Source organism: Anabas testudineus, chromosome 15, assembly GCF_900324465.2.
Source record: "Anabas testudineus chromosome 15, fAnaTes1.2, whole genome shotgun sequence".
Lineage (NCBI taxonomy): Eukaryota > Metazoa > Chordata > Actinopteri > Anabantiformes > Anabantidae > Anabas > Anabas testudineus.
Window position 1 is genome coordinate 2,777,223 of NC_046624.1, and position 16,766 is coordinate 2,793,988.

The 16,766-nt window shown below is 40.3% G+C and overlaps 1 protein-coding gene across 1 annotated transcript; it reads right to left on the reverse strand.

Annotated features, from left to right (window-relative positions):
- Positions 1-339: 339 nt before the first annotated feature.
- ogfrl1 (opioid growth factor receptor-like 1) lies at positions 340-7,637 on the reverse strand. The gene is made up of 7 exons (XM_026355849.1): positions 7,231-7,637; positions 6,072-6,158; positions 5,911-5,989; positions 5,362-5,440; positions 4,978-5,044; positions 4,012-4,157; positions 340-3,060 (listed from the first exon to the last, which is right to left on the reverse strand). Exons 1-7 carry the CDS (start codon positions 7,405-7,407, stop codon positions 2,523-2,525), a joined length of 1,173 nt encoding a protein of 390 aa, XP_026211634.1. The 5' UTR covers positions 7,408-7,637; the 3' UTR covers positions 340-2,522.
- Positions 7,638-16,766: the final 9,129 nt, after the last annotated feature.

Below are 16,766 nucleotides of genomic sequence, written 5' to 3' on the forward strand. Positions count from 1 at the left end.
GTGCTAGGACTTAGCTGCCACTTAGGGTTTCTATTTTTCCACCAAGCTTCTGTAATTTACCTGTCATTGACTTTGTTTCTGTTTTGTGGTGCGGCACGACACGCACGTTAATACTGTATTAGTTCCAGTCAGATTAGAGTTTGTAATGTCTGTCATGTTTCAGAATTCAGGCAGATTACCTTAGTTATATTAAGTATTTGAAAGTGAATACCTCTGCATGTCTAATCTTCTTCCGTGACTTTATTTAATAGTGATTAACGCAAATTGCTTGGCGCTGAGGTTTACCTCAGTCAGTGAGATTATTCCTGCTTCCAGAACAGTTTCCAGTTGACACAGTTCTTCAATCCACATCCACGGGTTTTATTTGCATCAAGTGTGGCAAATTTCACATTTCAGGGCAAACGTCCAGCTCTTGTGGTCAATCTTTGTTAAAAGATACTGAGAAAACACTGGCGTATCCAGCAAGCATAGTGAATACTCATCTATGGATGAATAGCCAAATACAAACAACTTCAAGTATATGTAGATGATTCACCTCTCCTCCGTACCAACCATTATGGGATTTATTTTAGCACATTAATACTTATTACTGCACTGTATATGACTAAAATGCAAGCAATGTACAAAATGCTGTACAAAAACAGGATGTACAGGATATTAGGGAAAGACATGAGAAAAACATAACAATATAAAAGAGGCACTTAAGAATATCAGATACACACAAACATATTTACATGGACAATATATTAAAAAGTCAAATACCTATGTTTTCACAGAATTCACCTGAAAAGTTTTTTTACAATTAAAGTAGATATACTTGGCTGGCAAGCAATGTAAGGACCTTGTCGACTAATGATGAACAAGGCCTTATCCTACAGGAAGAACAGCTGAAAAAGTCAGGAAGCAGTGTTTCAACCCCCATCATATGCATTACTGTCGTCTCGCAAATCACATGGCTTTTAATATTGCAGCTATCTATGTATTACAACCAGGAACTCTGTGTTCTACGTAGAATGTAACAGAAACTGCTTTAATTCCAGGCTAAAAGAAGATACTGAATATCACTAATAACGTTTCTCCTAGGAGCTTTTCAATATCACCAAGTGCTATTTTACGTGTCGCCTGTTGTAATGTGCAACATGGAATATGGGTCATAAATATCGTTAAGCTAACTTATTGCAAGAGCAGACGTTATGATCAGTCGTGATTATGATGCTCCTGACCATAGCATGTATAAATAACAGAGAAACCCACAGCGCTCTCCAAAGGAAGACACAGATTGTCAAAAAAGTGCAACACACCGCGCATCACCGGTCTGACCACATTAACTTCATTCACGGTCCACATCCAGTCACCTTGTTCAGTTAAGTACAGGAGGCTTTTGGCGACACAAGGCGCAGCCTGTGGCAGACGTATCGGAGGTTTTACTGCCCCCGTGTCTGTGCTGTTGCATCATGTATCAGTTTGTCAAAGTGAGTTAGCTATGAAACTGCAGCAGGACGGTTGCTTTTTAATTTGAAACGTCAAATGACGTTTAAAGTTGTCTTAATTGACAAGGTGTCAAAACAAACCACACGCATTGGAATTTGCTACATACTAGACCAGCCACAACATTATAACCACGAGGCTGTGTGACTGCTGCCTCTTTCACTTAATTTAAATGGGTATTTTGATTTTCTTTGACCTATTGTATACTGGTATATGTTCATGCACTGCCCGTTTACATCATGTCACCAGAAAGCCTCTCTATTCTTATCACCAACAAATCCCAGTTTTTGCTCCGTAGTTTTGCACAATTTTCCGAGGAAGTGGCTACCTTCAACTTGTAGACATGTAAATTACAGAATAAATATTGAGTTGTGCCTGATATACTGTATTAACAAGTCTCGAACATGGTTTCATGGTATTGCTTCGACAATCTAATCTTCCCGTGCTCGTTTCTTCTTCCGTCTGCACCAGTGTCGCTTCGAAGAATATAAAAAAATCTCCCTAATCTCCCATTTTTCACACACAGTAGTCACTTTTCTTTGCCTGTACAAAGTGAGTTAAGTTCAACTTGCCACTCACAGCTCCAGCTACTGTGCGACTGTTTTGTGAAACTATCACCTTACCCATCAGTCAACCACCAGACAGCAACCACATTTCAAATGAGCTACAGTTGTAAAAACGTAACATTAAATAAGGCAAGCTTCTCTCAAACAGCTTCCATGTTCACCAAAGCAAAGCCTCTGTGTCTCTAATGCTTTAGATGGTATTAGGATTTAGTCCAAGGCAAGATTGATTGGCTTGGCTCAGAATATGACCTCCTACCTCCTCACACCCACCAGTGGCATATCTTCATTCTTAATGAACAGTAATAGTTAGACAGAATAAACATCAAAGAAGTCCTGTAATAGTTTAGGTAAGCCCTTAAGATGACTCAGATTCTAACCTCTAACTAGAAATGTATTTTACTCTGTTTCCACAGTTGTGTTTCTTCTTACAATTAAATTGGTTCAAATCAAATGATCAAATCTTATGCCCTACAAAGGAACAATCTCATCATACTCGTTCCTCTCTCCTCTAGCTGCCGCCAAAATGGACACACCATCGAGTCCGGCCATATTAGACCCAAGTCCTGCGTAGCCCTTCAGCCCTCCTGCCAGATCCTGGCACATCATAGCATCCTGGGGAGACATAAAAATCCCACTATTTGTAGAGGCGGTGCCCTCCTCCCCTCTCCTGTGTTGCTCTGGTGTCGGAGCAGGTGCTCGGATTCCACTGCTTCCAGCACCAACGCTGCCAACAGTTCCGCCTCGCCTTTTAGGCGGTGGGCCCCAGAGAAAGGCATGGGCAGGCCTGTAGTGCTGGCGGGCGTAGCGGAGCAGGCGCCTACGGGTGGCCGGCAGGCGGATGGTGTAGACGTAGTACTCCAAGACGCTGTGCTGCATGTTGGGAAGGGTGTTGTGGCACAGTGACTCCTCCAGGAAGAGCCGGACCAGCGGGGCCTTGAAGGCCTCATAGCCGAGCTCGCCCAGGGACTTCAGGATGCGAGTTATCCGCAGGTAGTTATGCTGGGACCTTCCAGGAGCAGACATGAGATAAAGATGTTTACTGAAATCTAACTCTGATAGATCACAAACTGTAACATCTTTGTAATGATATGCTGGGTATGATTTTATCTAGAAAACAGTTTGAAAAGTCACTCACTGGTGTGCCCAAACTATTTTAGCATTTTACTCACCACCATAGAACCCAGCTCTCAGAACTCAGAGCTCATCAAAGAAAGGGCTGGACTTTGACTGGCTTTATTTTAGCCTATACTGACCATTTCAAACGCGCCTGGGTCTGTGCCGATACCAATCCTCTGGATCGGCTCGGAACAGCCCTAAAAATTAACGCTGCGTGACTCATGGTTTAGTAGTTAACTTGTATTGTTTTTGGCAAAACAGAGCGTTTGTTGTTAGAATAGTTTCTTTCTAAGGATTGTTTGGCTTGATAGCAGACCACAAGTCTTTGTATGTATTTAATGGCATATTAAAAGCAAGAAGAGGGAATAAAACTGTACTGAGCAGCTGTTTATGGTGGAGCAGTAGCAGCTTTTTCTGTTGTGGTAATGGCAACAATTAGCATCACTTGCTGAGGTTTAGAGGAAGTTTGCGTCTTATATGGTTATGGTAATAGCACTGAGATCTCGCTGGGTAGAGGAGAAAAATATACTTAAAAAGCGGAACCCCGACGTGTGACATTCAGGTGGTTGTTAGGCAAGAAAACACAAAGACTTTTTTCAGACATTAAACCATTAAAATGGGATGTGAAAGAAAATAAAAAACCTTTAAATGCCTATTTAACCATCTCGTCCTTGACTTAAAACATGTTTTTTTTTTTTTTTTTTTTCAAATTTAGCTGCTGTAAGAAGAACAATTACGTAGATTTAGAATAATTGTCTTGGATAAAGGATAAAAAAGCAGCAATTCCCAACCAATTGCATATCCTTAAGCTGTAGCACAATGTGTTTGCGTGTATGCTTACTCATTAAGGTGCTGGAAGCGCTCCTGCCAGTTGGAAGCCCGTGCAACATTCCCACTCTTATCCAGAAGTTTGATACCGTAGAAGTCCAGCATAAGGGAATAGGCCGCCAGGAATCTCCGCTTAGCTTCCCGAGTGCTTTGAAATTCCTGACAGGGTTCAGAAGAGCCAATCAGACACCAGCAGAGTGATAAAGCAGCACCTTTCTGTTTGGCATGTGTTGTGCCTGATCAGATGGTGGTCGTTTAAGAGAAATTTATTGATGCAACATCTTCTGTTAATATTTATGGTCAAACAAAGAAACTTCACTCAGCATCAACTCAACCACGGCTACCCCTTCTGCACCATATGCATTTCAATGGAGCCACAATGGATTTGAAATTAAAGCAATAAAAATGTACTTTAGACTGTTTGTGTCTTGTCAGAAATATTGTACATCCATTTTTAAACGTAGTTTCCTGTTTAAAGGGCCAAAAAGCAATGGGACAAACTAAACGTGGTGAAACCTAAATGTCTGGAACACATACTGCACACATCACCAGATGGTGGGTTTCTCCCCTGGTGAGGCTCTGCCAGGCTTTGCTGCAGCTGTCCTCACTACCTACTTGTTTTCAGGGCATTTTCTTTTCAGGATGTGAAATACACGCCTAATTGGACTCAGGTTAGGTGACTGACAAGGCCAGAACTTTCCACTTCTTTGCCTTAAAAACATCTTTCTGGTAACTTTTGCAGTAGGAGTTCTTCTGCACCATGACCTTTAAAGCATTTGACCTTTTTGTTTTTTGGCAAACTCTAGCCTGCCCTTCCTTTTTTGAGATTTGCTAATGGTTTCCATCTTGTGGTAACCACTGCATTTACTCTGGTGAATCTCCCATTGATCGTTGACGGTGATCGAGTCAAGATGAAGAGTGTGTCTGTCCAAATAATTAACATTACTACTGTATAAATCATCTGCTAATGTGGTCTTACCTTGATCTCATCCTGAGTCAGTTCATGTGCGTAGAAGTTGAGCCCTTGTTCTCTTAATGGGAAAAGCCTGCCACACAGAAGCGGGAGAAAACATAACATTGACCACCACCAAACTGCAATTCATCAAGCAGCTTAGCAACCATAAAATGTGCATTACTAATGTCCTAAAGTAGGACACATGGGGCTGAAATAGGAAATATATCAAAGAGGGTTTGTTTAGTTTTCAAAAACCTGAAAAACCTGAGAGCTTAAGTGTGAACCAACTGAAGTTAATTACCCAGACATCCAATTATGTTGAATGCAACTCACAATCCACTTAATTACAAGAAGCTGATGCAATGACAAGGTATATCAACATGAAAACAGATGGCTGCAGTGTCTCACCACTGAATGTAGGTGTGATTGTGCTCCAGTTTGTCATAGTCGCCTCTCCACTTAGTTAAAATCTCCTCTATGTAGATACCTGAGAAGAGACGAAGCTAATTAGTTGCCACACAAAATGTGTGTGTGTGAGAGAGAGAGACAAGGAGAGAGAGAAAGAGAGACAATGTTCAAACATTGGATCAGTAACTAATCTGCTGGTCTTTCCCAGTCAAACATGACCTTTAGCCAAACAAAACCGACTATAGCCAAGTCAACATCACTTCTCTCCAGTGGCAGAGGGTCTGAACGCCCTGTGTGTGCATGTCTTTATTTTTTGTGTGGGCAAATTTTGTTCAAATACTATCCTTGTGAGGACACAGGTCTAGTAAATACAAGTCCTCACGAGTTCAAAAAGCATTATTTTCTGCATTAAGGCTAGGTTTTAAGTAAAAGTCAGAGTTTTGATTAGGATTAGTATAAAGTTTAGTGTTAGGCAATTAGTTGTGATGGTTAGGGAATGCATGATGTCAGTAGTGAGTTAAACGTGTGTGCGTGGATGTACGAACTCACCATCCGGTACCAGAGGGATCTTGTTCAGGTAGAAGCGCAGGTTACGGTACTCGTTGGGTTGCCGGGACCTTTTGAAGTTCTGCACACAAATACGAAAGTTCACACAGGGCCTATAGTCTGTGTGTGTGTGTGTGTGTGTGTGTGTGTGTGTGTGCCTTTACCGGGTAGCTGTGACGGTACTTGTAGAGGTCCCTGGCAGCGTAGAAACTCCTCTTCATCTTTGGAACAGACTCTGGGGAATCAGTCAGCTGAGAGAGGAAGCAAGAAAATAAAACACAAATAATTTAATTAAACTAAATACTGACTCTGCTTTTGAGCATCAGGGCTGTCATCGTCCATTTCCATTCTAGCAAAGGAGGACAATTCACATCGCCGCTGCCGTGCGATCACCGCACAAGGATTCCAGAAACTAGATCAGATTCTCAAATAAAATCTGGGTCACCCTAACTCCAACTGGTCAGAAAGGCTTGCAATGTCACACGGGATCTAATCCACCTATATCCCTTGATGTTATATATTGAAAACTCGTGTTTTGTGCTGTATTAAAAAAATCAAACCCTGCCTCAAGGTGTATACTGTATGACATACTGTGTCTTTATTATAAAAGTGTGGTTTTTATCATTTTCATCTGACGCTCAGCTTGTTTCTCTCTGCAAACTGCATCCTAATTCCTGAGAAATCCACTTAACACAAATGAATCTGTAGTCGCGTTAAAGAAAAAACAACAACACAGTGTCTCAAATAGTCCTGTTATAACATGCTGTTTTTAATAATATGACAGTGTAAAATACTCAGTAAACCAATCTGATCATTGGAGCACATCCTAATTTTGAGTCTATGAGTAATATTTATTATTTACTACATAAAGCAGCCGCCACTAAGAATACACATTTTGAATAATTAACTGATTAGATGAGTGCTCACTATATCATCACTGCATAGTGTTAACTTACTATATACTGTTATAAACTGTATAAAATAAAGTAAATGACTTCTATAAAATTCTAGATTATACTATAGGGAGCAATAAAACTAAATCATCAACTGTGTTTCACAGTTTTTATCCTGGTTCCAGTGGATTTCAGTGTGTAGTTCACGCCGTGTGTGGATCTTCTAGAACCAAGGTTTCATCAGACTGACACGTTTTTTAATGAAGTTTGGCGTCAGCTCTGCGCTCGACCCACTAAGACCATCGTGCGCACTGGGGGCTCCTCAGCTGCCCTTTCCGCGTCCTGGCCTTGTCAACACTGTGCGCTGCTGGTGACGCGTTACCGCACCGCGTCCCGGTCCTTGCGCTACCGACGCAACCCCCCACTGTACCTGCGGGGACGAGTCTCCGGCCACCCGGTCGCTCTCCGCCGGGCTGACGGAGTCGGAGATGCCGCTGTCATCCTCAGCCGCCGGCTCGTCGCTCTCCGAGTCCGATCCCCACGTCGAGTCGCATTCCTCCACGGTGCTCGGCTCCTTGAAGCGCCAGCTGCCCAACAGATTTCCCATTGATCAAGACATGCAACACCCGCTCTCTGTCTGTTATCCTGTTCTCCACAGCGAATGCTACATAGCTTCGTTCATAACCTCGTTTTCCCCCTTGTCTTGGTTTGCACGGCGTCAGTGTGCCAGTGCCCTCAACGCGGAGTATTTCAATGGCAGAAACAGGGGGAATTTCCAGATCAGCAGCGGTGATGCGCGTTTGGGTATGAGGGGTGATTAGTGCCACAGAGCGGCAGGAGGAGGTCTTAAAGCTACAACAATGTTAAAAGCAGCTACTGCCTTCTTGTTTACCAGGAGTATATCAAATAGAGGGTGAAATGCCCGATTATACACTAGCATTACAATCTTATATTAACAGTATATTAATATCACTATATTACATTGTTAGATATACAACATTTAAATTAGTTTAATTTAAGCTTTTTTTTTTTTTTTGGTAAATGGCCACTGATTTAAATTTTCTATCATGTTATGAACATGTGTAGCTGTACTTTTTAAAATCTTTCTATTACATTCTTCTTGGCTGTAATATTGTTAGTGCACAATGTTCTTATAACATTTGTATCTGCAAACCATATCAAATTGTTTGGTGCCTGTGGCTAAGTTTTTCTAAGGTCCCTAAAATGTTGTCTTTGGGTCAGAGCAATATATCAATCACAAAGCTTCATGTTTGAATCAACCAATAATACAAGGTGTTTGTACTTTTGCTGCTCTAAGAAGAATGTGTGTAATGTATTTGTGGTCATCTGAGTCCACTGATATTATATATAGGCAATGTTTTATTGCCCATATAGCAATGTGGCATGCAGCTCTCCTGCTTCTCCCTATCCTAATGCTGTGTGGCATTAATCACCTGCCATACACAGTCCCGGTAACAGCAACATCAGGACCAGAGCAGTCTCACGTGACTCCAGGAGAGGAGGAGTTATGATACCATATATTTAATATTGAGCAATGTTGACAGAAATGCAACCTATTTTACAGTAATGCATTTTGCCATGAGAACTCAGTTCTCGTGATGAAACCGCTGTACTGAATTAGGAATTTCCCACTGTAGCTTGTGTTGGATTTTACAGTTGCAGCTGTTCTTTTTTGACTCAGTAACTAGAATCACTGTTGGTTTACTTCCTTTGTTATCCTGTCAGAAACAACCCCGAAAATCCACACTGCCTTTTCTTTGTAATTCAATATTGGGACTTTTCATGGCAATGTTGTGAAAAATAGAATTAGATTTAAGATATTTATTGGTTCTAATTTTCACTTCAAGACTAAATGCATTGCATTAGCGTTGATGTATATGTATTTACTAATCTAATTATATTTAATAATATACCAATAATGCTATTGGTACACTGCTATGTTTTGTTACACACAACTTTGCTGCAATTAATATTCGAGTCAAACTTAAAAAGCACAATATTCAAATTCTAGACATTTATTTTTTTGCCTAATCCTGATGATGGGGTTTGCAGAGAAAGCACAGTTCTCCCAAGTATGATACTGATAGGAATGTCATCATAAGATACTTTCTAGCCCTCCATTTGACCTCACTGAGATCGGGTCATTACTGGGGGGTCCTGAACTCTGAAGTTACACAACAAGTCGTTTTTCTATATCGACAATGTGTCAAATGTTGAAATCAAGTGAAACTGTGGAATTAGGTAATCGAGAGTACAACACAGTCTCTGTTGAGTCAGCAAGTACTGGAACTGAAGTAGGAGTCCTTCTGTTTTTTTCAGTGACCCTTGTAACGTTGTGGATGATCATTGGAATTTGAAGCAACATGATACTGACAAAAGCTGAACAAAGCTGCTGGGTTTATTGTGTTCTGCAGTTTCTATTTGTCTGTCAAATGGAATTGAACCCAGTATTTAGCAGCATTGAGCAATTAATCTTTTTTGTTTTTAGTACTACCTGATTCCTCTAATGTGTTGTGGCAACGCTCTACCAAAGCCGGTATACTGGAAATAATGAATCTCATACTGTATAGTTATAGTACTGAACACTTGCAGTGAAACGCCACACAAACCACATGTTTAATCTATAAAATGTCACAATTGTAATGATTCAGAAATATAAATACATACAAATGAAACTTTTTAAAAAATAATATAATAATTATATTAGATTAGATTAATTTCTTAATGATTGGTTGACTCCACATTAACTAACTTAACTCTCTGTTAAATGTTGACACATCCTGGAGTTGCTGTAGTAGTGACTTTTGTGTTCTCAGTGGAATTTTCCCTTCTGTACATCATACTATGGTACTTCACCAGTATTTTTCCAGGCAGAAATGAGGTCACCACCAAAATGAACAATAAACCTGTGTACTATTGTATTCATATGAAGTACAAGTGCTGTGAAAAATTATTCCACTTGCTCCTGGTTTATCTCATACAAAGCTGTTACAGATCTTTAAACGGCGCAAACACAAAATACAAATTAGAAATGATGATTGCATTTGTTGAAGCAAAACATTGATGTAATACCAACTAGAACAGTGGTGTGAAGTATTTTCCTCAGTGTTTTCTACATACAAAAAAAAAATGCATTGAATAATTTGGGAGGGATTACACAGATATTTTTGAGGCCCCGGAGCTCCATAGATCCATAGTGAGAGACATTATCTACAGACAGAAAGAGCTTGGAGCAACAGTGAACTACCAGAAGTGTCCGATCTTCCAAAAGTGGTCCAAAAACACAGAGATGACTCATCGAGGAAGGAACTGCAGACCTCTCTCACCTCAGATCAGTTGAATGAATAAATGAGCTCTGAGCTGAAGCTTAAGCACAACAGGGCTATTGCAGACAACAATCCCAATCTATGGACTTGGACAAAAAGAGAAGCAATCAGGAAGGGGTCAAATACTTTTTCACAGCACTGTACTTGTGTTGCGTTGTCAACAAACAAGCTGCTTAGTTGTATTGGGCTTATTTACCAAACTGAGAAGGAGGCGATTGAAGTAGTAATAAGGCACACACCTAACATACAGATTTAGAAACTACAAGCAAAATAGGATATCAAAAAGAAAAACAAAACAAAAAAGAAAACACATTAATGTCGGATAAATTCACACGATGTAGACGCAGGTGATTTTCAGATATCTCCCATTTACACGTGAGATATGTAAAAATGTACATATCCCTCATTCTTTGTTTTAGAAACACATGAGAGACATCTGAAACACATCTGTGTTTTCAGGAAAGCGTTGAAGATTTCGTAAGAGATCAGTCGACAGATAACGTACTTATGAATAAAAACGCAGTAGATGAGGGCCAAAAAAATTTGAGGCCTTTTTAGAAGACTGAGAAGCTTCTGAGAGGGTTGTCTTTGTTTTCTGTCTTCTGTTGTACCTGCACTGCATTTCCCACCAGGGGTCAGTATCTTCAACATAATATATGCTGGCAGGTGCACTGGTAGCAGTGAAGCAGAGAGCCCCAGCTAGAGCTGGTAGGAGCCCCTCTTTGAAACTCCAGCTCCATTCAGTCACAATCTTCAACCAATCAAAAACCTGCTTGTAGCTTATTTCAAAGAGACACACACTCCACAGAGAGAGAGAGAGAGAGAGAGAGAGAGAGATCTACTGAAACCATGAGGTTTACCTGGAGAAATAATTATCAAAACAATAACAAATTTGTTGCTCTTGATATTCCTAAATTTGTTGGGAATCCGCTGTTTGTAGGTGATCAACTCAGCTTTCTTTCAATCTATACACACACAAAAAAGCCCGAGCTGATTTTGAATAATGAATTGTGCCTCTTAAATGGCAGTTGTTGAATCATTTTAATAATATTTATTAAAAAGGCTTACAACTCCCACACATAATTCTCTCCTGACTTCTGTCCATTCAAATGACATTTCATTCATCGAACAAGTCCCTCAGGAACTGCTTTAAACACAGAGCTGAACTGCTTATGGGGAACTGGGAATTCATGCTTTATCAGAAATTGTTCATATGACAGGTTACCTTAATTAGCTAAAAGATTTTCATTGAAACACTTGTACTTGTAATATTTTGTAAACATGCTACGTGCACAACATGTCGCATAACATCAAGGAAGCAGCAAACCACTACATTTTTTTACAGAATCTGACCACGTTGATTATGTGTTTCAAGCCAGCCAAACTACTCTGCTTGCACAGTGTTAATCCAGTGTTCTGACTGTTTAGGATGAAGAACTGTGTGACACCATCTGTCATTTCTACTGCTCATTATATCATAAGTACCTACTCTGGCTCACTTGTCGTCTTATTTGGTGGGAGGTTTGCAGATTCTCTAATTAAATTCATGAAAGTTTCCCATTATAATAGTCTGTGCCACGGTGGCTGGTGACATGCCTGAGAATATGGAAAGAAATCCAGACATGCTTAGGTTTTTCACAAAGCTCGATTCTACACGACATTGAATTAAGTCACTGAAACTGATGGAATGGAAGCCTGTGACATGATGAAATGACTTTGGCCTCTCTATAGAGAACATCGTTTAGCTTCAACAATGGATCAAATAACTATGTGGCAAGTGAAAGAGTTACTCTCGTACAACTACAGAATTGTATGTGCAGTACTCCTCGGCTCTTTGTTGTGACTTTATGACCCACAGCTTTAGATTCAACTCCCAACTCTGTGAAGCTGAAGGATTCATGTCTATAAAGGAGGAACAGACAAACATTTAGTCTTTATTTAACACCTGGACCATTATCATCATGCAGAAATCATTACAAATGAGCGTCACAACAATAGCGCCTCCAAGGGGGGAAAATTGCTGGCTGTCTCACTGATGGTCTTCCATGTACAGCAGCTCTAGACTCATTTGTAAGGCCTCATGTGTACTTAGACTGCTTCTTCCTGTAGATCATTAATTTATCTACACTATCAACATGTCCTCTAGACCCCATGGTGACTAGACTGCTTAAAAATGTTTTACCTTTGATTAGCACGTCCACATTAGATCAGATCAATCTATCTTTACTAACAGGCTACGTAGCACAGGCTTTTATGGTTGCTGTAGTCAAACCTCTACTCAAAAATCCTACTTTTGACTCTGGGGTTTTAGCCAATTATAGACCAATATCCAATCTGCCCTTTATCTATAAAATCCTTAAAAAAGTAGTTTCAAAGCAATTATGTGACCACAGGCACAGGAATTACTTGTATGAAGATTTCCAGTCCAGATTTAGTGTACATCATAGATTAGAAACAGCACAGGTACAAGTCACTAACGGACAGACAATGGACTTCTCTATGTGAATGTTAATGATGCTCACAAAACTTAGCTAAGGCATGTCTACATTTAAGACTAGACTTAAAACTTTCCTTTTTTATATAAAGCTTACAGTTAGAGATGGATCAGGTGACTGTGAACCATCTCTTAGTTCTGCTGCTATAGATTAGTCTGCTGAGGGACCTCTACTGATACACTGAGCTTCTCCTCTCTTCTCTTCTTTCCCATCCTATCCTTTCCTTCATCCATTCAAATGCTACCATTGCATGTCATTAACTTTATGTTTTCACTCTCCTGTAGTTGTGCTTCCTCCTTTCTGCCTCCCACTCTCTGTTCTCCTCTTAAGGTGTCCTCAGCCTTGAAGCTGTATATCTCCCGAGTGCGGTTACTGGCCCTACCAACCTGCCTAGTTGCCTGCAATGTCACCTAGTTCTGCTCAAGTGGGGTTGTTGGGTTTTCTTTATAGTTCTGTATACAGTTATATTTTGTAAGGTCTTAAACCTTAAACACTGAAAGTGCCTTGAGATGATTTCTGTCTGTTACAAATTGAATTGAACTGAATTTAATACAAACCATACAGTCATCTTCAACCAAGACATTAATGCAAAACCTAATAAATAAATAACAAAATCACAAATAAATAAATAAATCATGAGGAAAATAAATATACAGCCCTGTTCCCATTAGTTTAAACTGAGGCGCCCAATCACAATGAGGAACAACAATTCCAACTTCCACCTGTGGGGGCGGTAATGCGCCAAAAGGGCGTGCAGAGGAAGATGAAGAGGCAGAAGAAGAAACAGTGCAGCCATAAGTTTCATTGGATTGAAAAGAAGCCACATTTTTGTAAACTTTAATCATTTACTCAGTCACCTCATAAAGTTTGCAGCTTGCAAGCCTGTTGAACATAGATTCTGTATCTGTAATTCTATAATTACGTGTAATTCAAATTTTACTGTATTGTTGTAAGGTAAGATGAGATAGACTTATTAATCCCACAGTGGGGATTACAGCTCCTCCAAAAAAAGATGATAAAAACAACTCACTCTCTCCCTGCTTGAGTAATTAGAACCTGGTGTGTGTGTGTGTGTGTGTGTAGTGCAGACACTGTTCCTCTATAAATAATGGTTGCAAAATCCGTCAAACACATTCCAAACACCACTCCAGATTCACGTCTAGCTGTTTGATGTTGCACCCAAACACATTTTGTCGAATCTCACCTCCACCGTCGGTACCCCTGGAGCTTTTAAATAGCAGCGCGGTAGCAGCTAATCTCTCAGGCCGACAGTCGGGCTCATGGCTAACGACTAAGTGTCAACGTAACAGATGAGGCTGCTGTCTAACCTGACCTGTTTACACACACTAAAGGCTACAGGCGTGAATGTTACCCATGATAAATCATTCATCCACAATGGCTGGAAAATGAACTGGTGGCAAATGAACACCACCCACTAGCCCAAGGTGTTGCTAAATCCATAATTGATCAAGTTAACCCCATCAAATGTAGATTTAAAGTTTGGTCAACTCAAAAGGCTGCTTTTCTTCACATGCAACGACTATTAAAAAAGACTAACAGTGCCAGTTTAAAAATAAGATCCCATCAATTTGGGGTTTTCACACGCCCGTCATCTCATAGTGTGTAGCTGAGAAAGAAGACAACCAGTTTAGTGCCTCACACATTTCCACTTTTGAATGAAAAACAAAAAAAAAAATTCAACCCTCTGATTTTATATTTCAGTTAATGTACATTGCAATTAACCTGATGGGTGGAACTGCCTGGGTTTTCCCCTCAGACAGAATGGCAGGTGTCAGAGTGAGGAGGGATTACTCCGAACTCCCAGTGCCGTGGTAGAAACATGCAGACAGCTGGAAGGTGATGCATTGGATGACAGTTTAGGATACGATGGTGTGCACAGTGTGAGTTATAGAGAACGCTGTGACTTTTTAAACCTACTGAGAAAATATTTTTGATCCCCTCAGTAAGATGATGCGACCCAAATCAGTGTATATTTGCGACCAGATTTTACCATCAGTTGTCATTCTGAAAACTTCATTTTCAAGAATGACTCAGGTCAATTTGAAATAACTTTTTATTACTGCCCCTACCTAAAAGAAACCTGTCAATCTTCTTTCGCCAGGCAATGGATAATTAATAACCATCAAGAATGTTGCACATGCAGGAGAGATTTGGGTTTAACAAAAATAAATGCAACTTAGACATATTGGAAATAATAATACATTTGGTGTAAAGCAGCAAAGAAGAAATACGAGCAAAACTGAAAAAATAAAAGCAAATTAAAGACACAAACGTTTGGCCTCTCTTTGGATTTTATCAGTAAAGACTACATGACCTGCAAGAAACAGGACTAATGCAATGCTACCTTTGTCGCCATCTTTGTAATATAATTGAAAAGATGACATGTGCTGAGAAAACGTCTGCACAGTCTGAGCAAGTTTCAAACACTGGAGCAAATGTAACACAAAAAAACAGCTTTGTCCACAGTTGAGAGAGAAAATTGAGATGACTCGGAATCTGCTGTGAGAGCTGTCGTCATCTGTGAAAGGGGCACTGAGTATTATGTGTCAATCAGGGTTCATTTGGTGACAAGTGCAAAAGTTTAAGCTTGAGTTTGTCATGCATGAGACTGTGAAACCTCTACGGTGAAAGTTGATTTTAAAGTCACAAACTGTTCTCCTTTCTGACAAATATGTTTATGGCTGTTTGTTATCTGTCTGCCCTTATACTGCACCTTTACCAAGCTCTACTGCTAATAAATACACTAGTTATTAGCTACGTCTGTACAATCTAATGCTGTCCACTACAGCACCTGTGCCATCAATTTAAATTTTACAAGGTTATTTCTCAGTTTGTGTTGCGTTTCTACCCTGAGAACATTTTAAGTTTAAGTGCATCCTCTCTGATTCATCTGGAATTTCATAGCTCCACAATGATGTGGGTTCGGGGGAGAAAGAGAACAGACAGGAGAGAAGGCGTCGTGCAAGCTGTAATTGTTCCAGCTGTGGTTGCAGCAACGTTAACACTAGTTCCCCCTACATTAGAACCTACAGAGCTGTGAGCAGCAGCTGAGTCTGATTGTGTGGCTGCACCTACTGTATGACCACCCTTATTAAACACCCGCCATAAATAATAAGACAAGAACCAAGAACAGCAGGAGCCTAATGTTAGTAATGAACCAGATAAATGAACAAACTGATGACATAAGATTTGGTGAGTGGTAAACACAGTTTTCCTGTAGTGTCTGCAACTGTTTGACTTTTAAATACTTCCAGAAGTTAATAAAGTCAGAATTATTTATTCTATTGGATTAATTATAGCACTTACTGTACAGAGTATGCTGATAGGTATAAATTCTTATTAACACACATGCCCACACACACTGCTTCTTGTCCAGTATCCAAATAAACACAGGCAACGTGTCCAAAACACTGAACAGATTGCTAACTAACTGAAAATGAACATTGAAAATGGTCGAATACAACACACAGCACTTATCAGTCATTCACCCAGCCAGCATGTAATTAAAACTGCATGTCTGCACAGTGCACGCAATATACACTGATGTGTTTCTAAAGGGAATGTCTCCTCTCTTATGCTAATGGGCCTAGATATTGCCAGTAATTCAAGGTTAGTCAAACAACAGTATGTTTGGTTGCTGGGCACGTTAGAGAGACTTTCCTGTGCTGGCTCGACAACACGCTGGCAGCGCCGTAGCCATCACTGTCACTGTCACAGACAGAGGCAGAGCATTTGTTCCTGAGTCCTGCCTTGTGTTGTACGCAAAGAAAATCCAGGCAGAGAGCCAGCAGAAAGTGAAGTCACAGAGAAAGATATGGGGTGTATAACTGCGTGGTGTGTGTGTGTGTGTGAGCTTTCGCCACATTCATAAGCATATGCTGGGCCTAAAGGCTCCTGATAGACATTCTGTCAATGTTAGCCACCTAAATCGATGCCCTCGCAGCTGCTGATGGACTCATTTAGGATGGATCTAATGTGACTGCTCTGTGTATGGAGTGCACGCTCAGACTGCGCTGTTTATTTTAACAAATCAGCTTAGAATGCTTCATGCTATCAGAAAGAGGGAGCGAGAAAGAGAGATTAATACCAAGTCAAATAAGAAC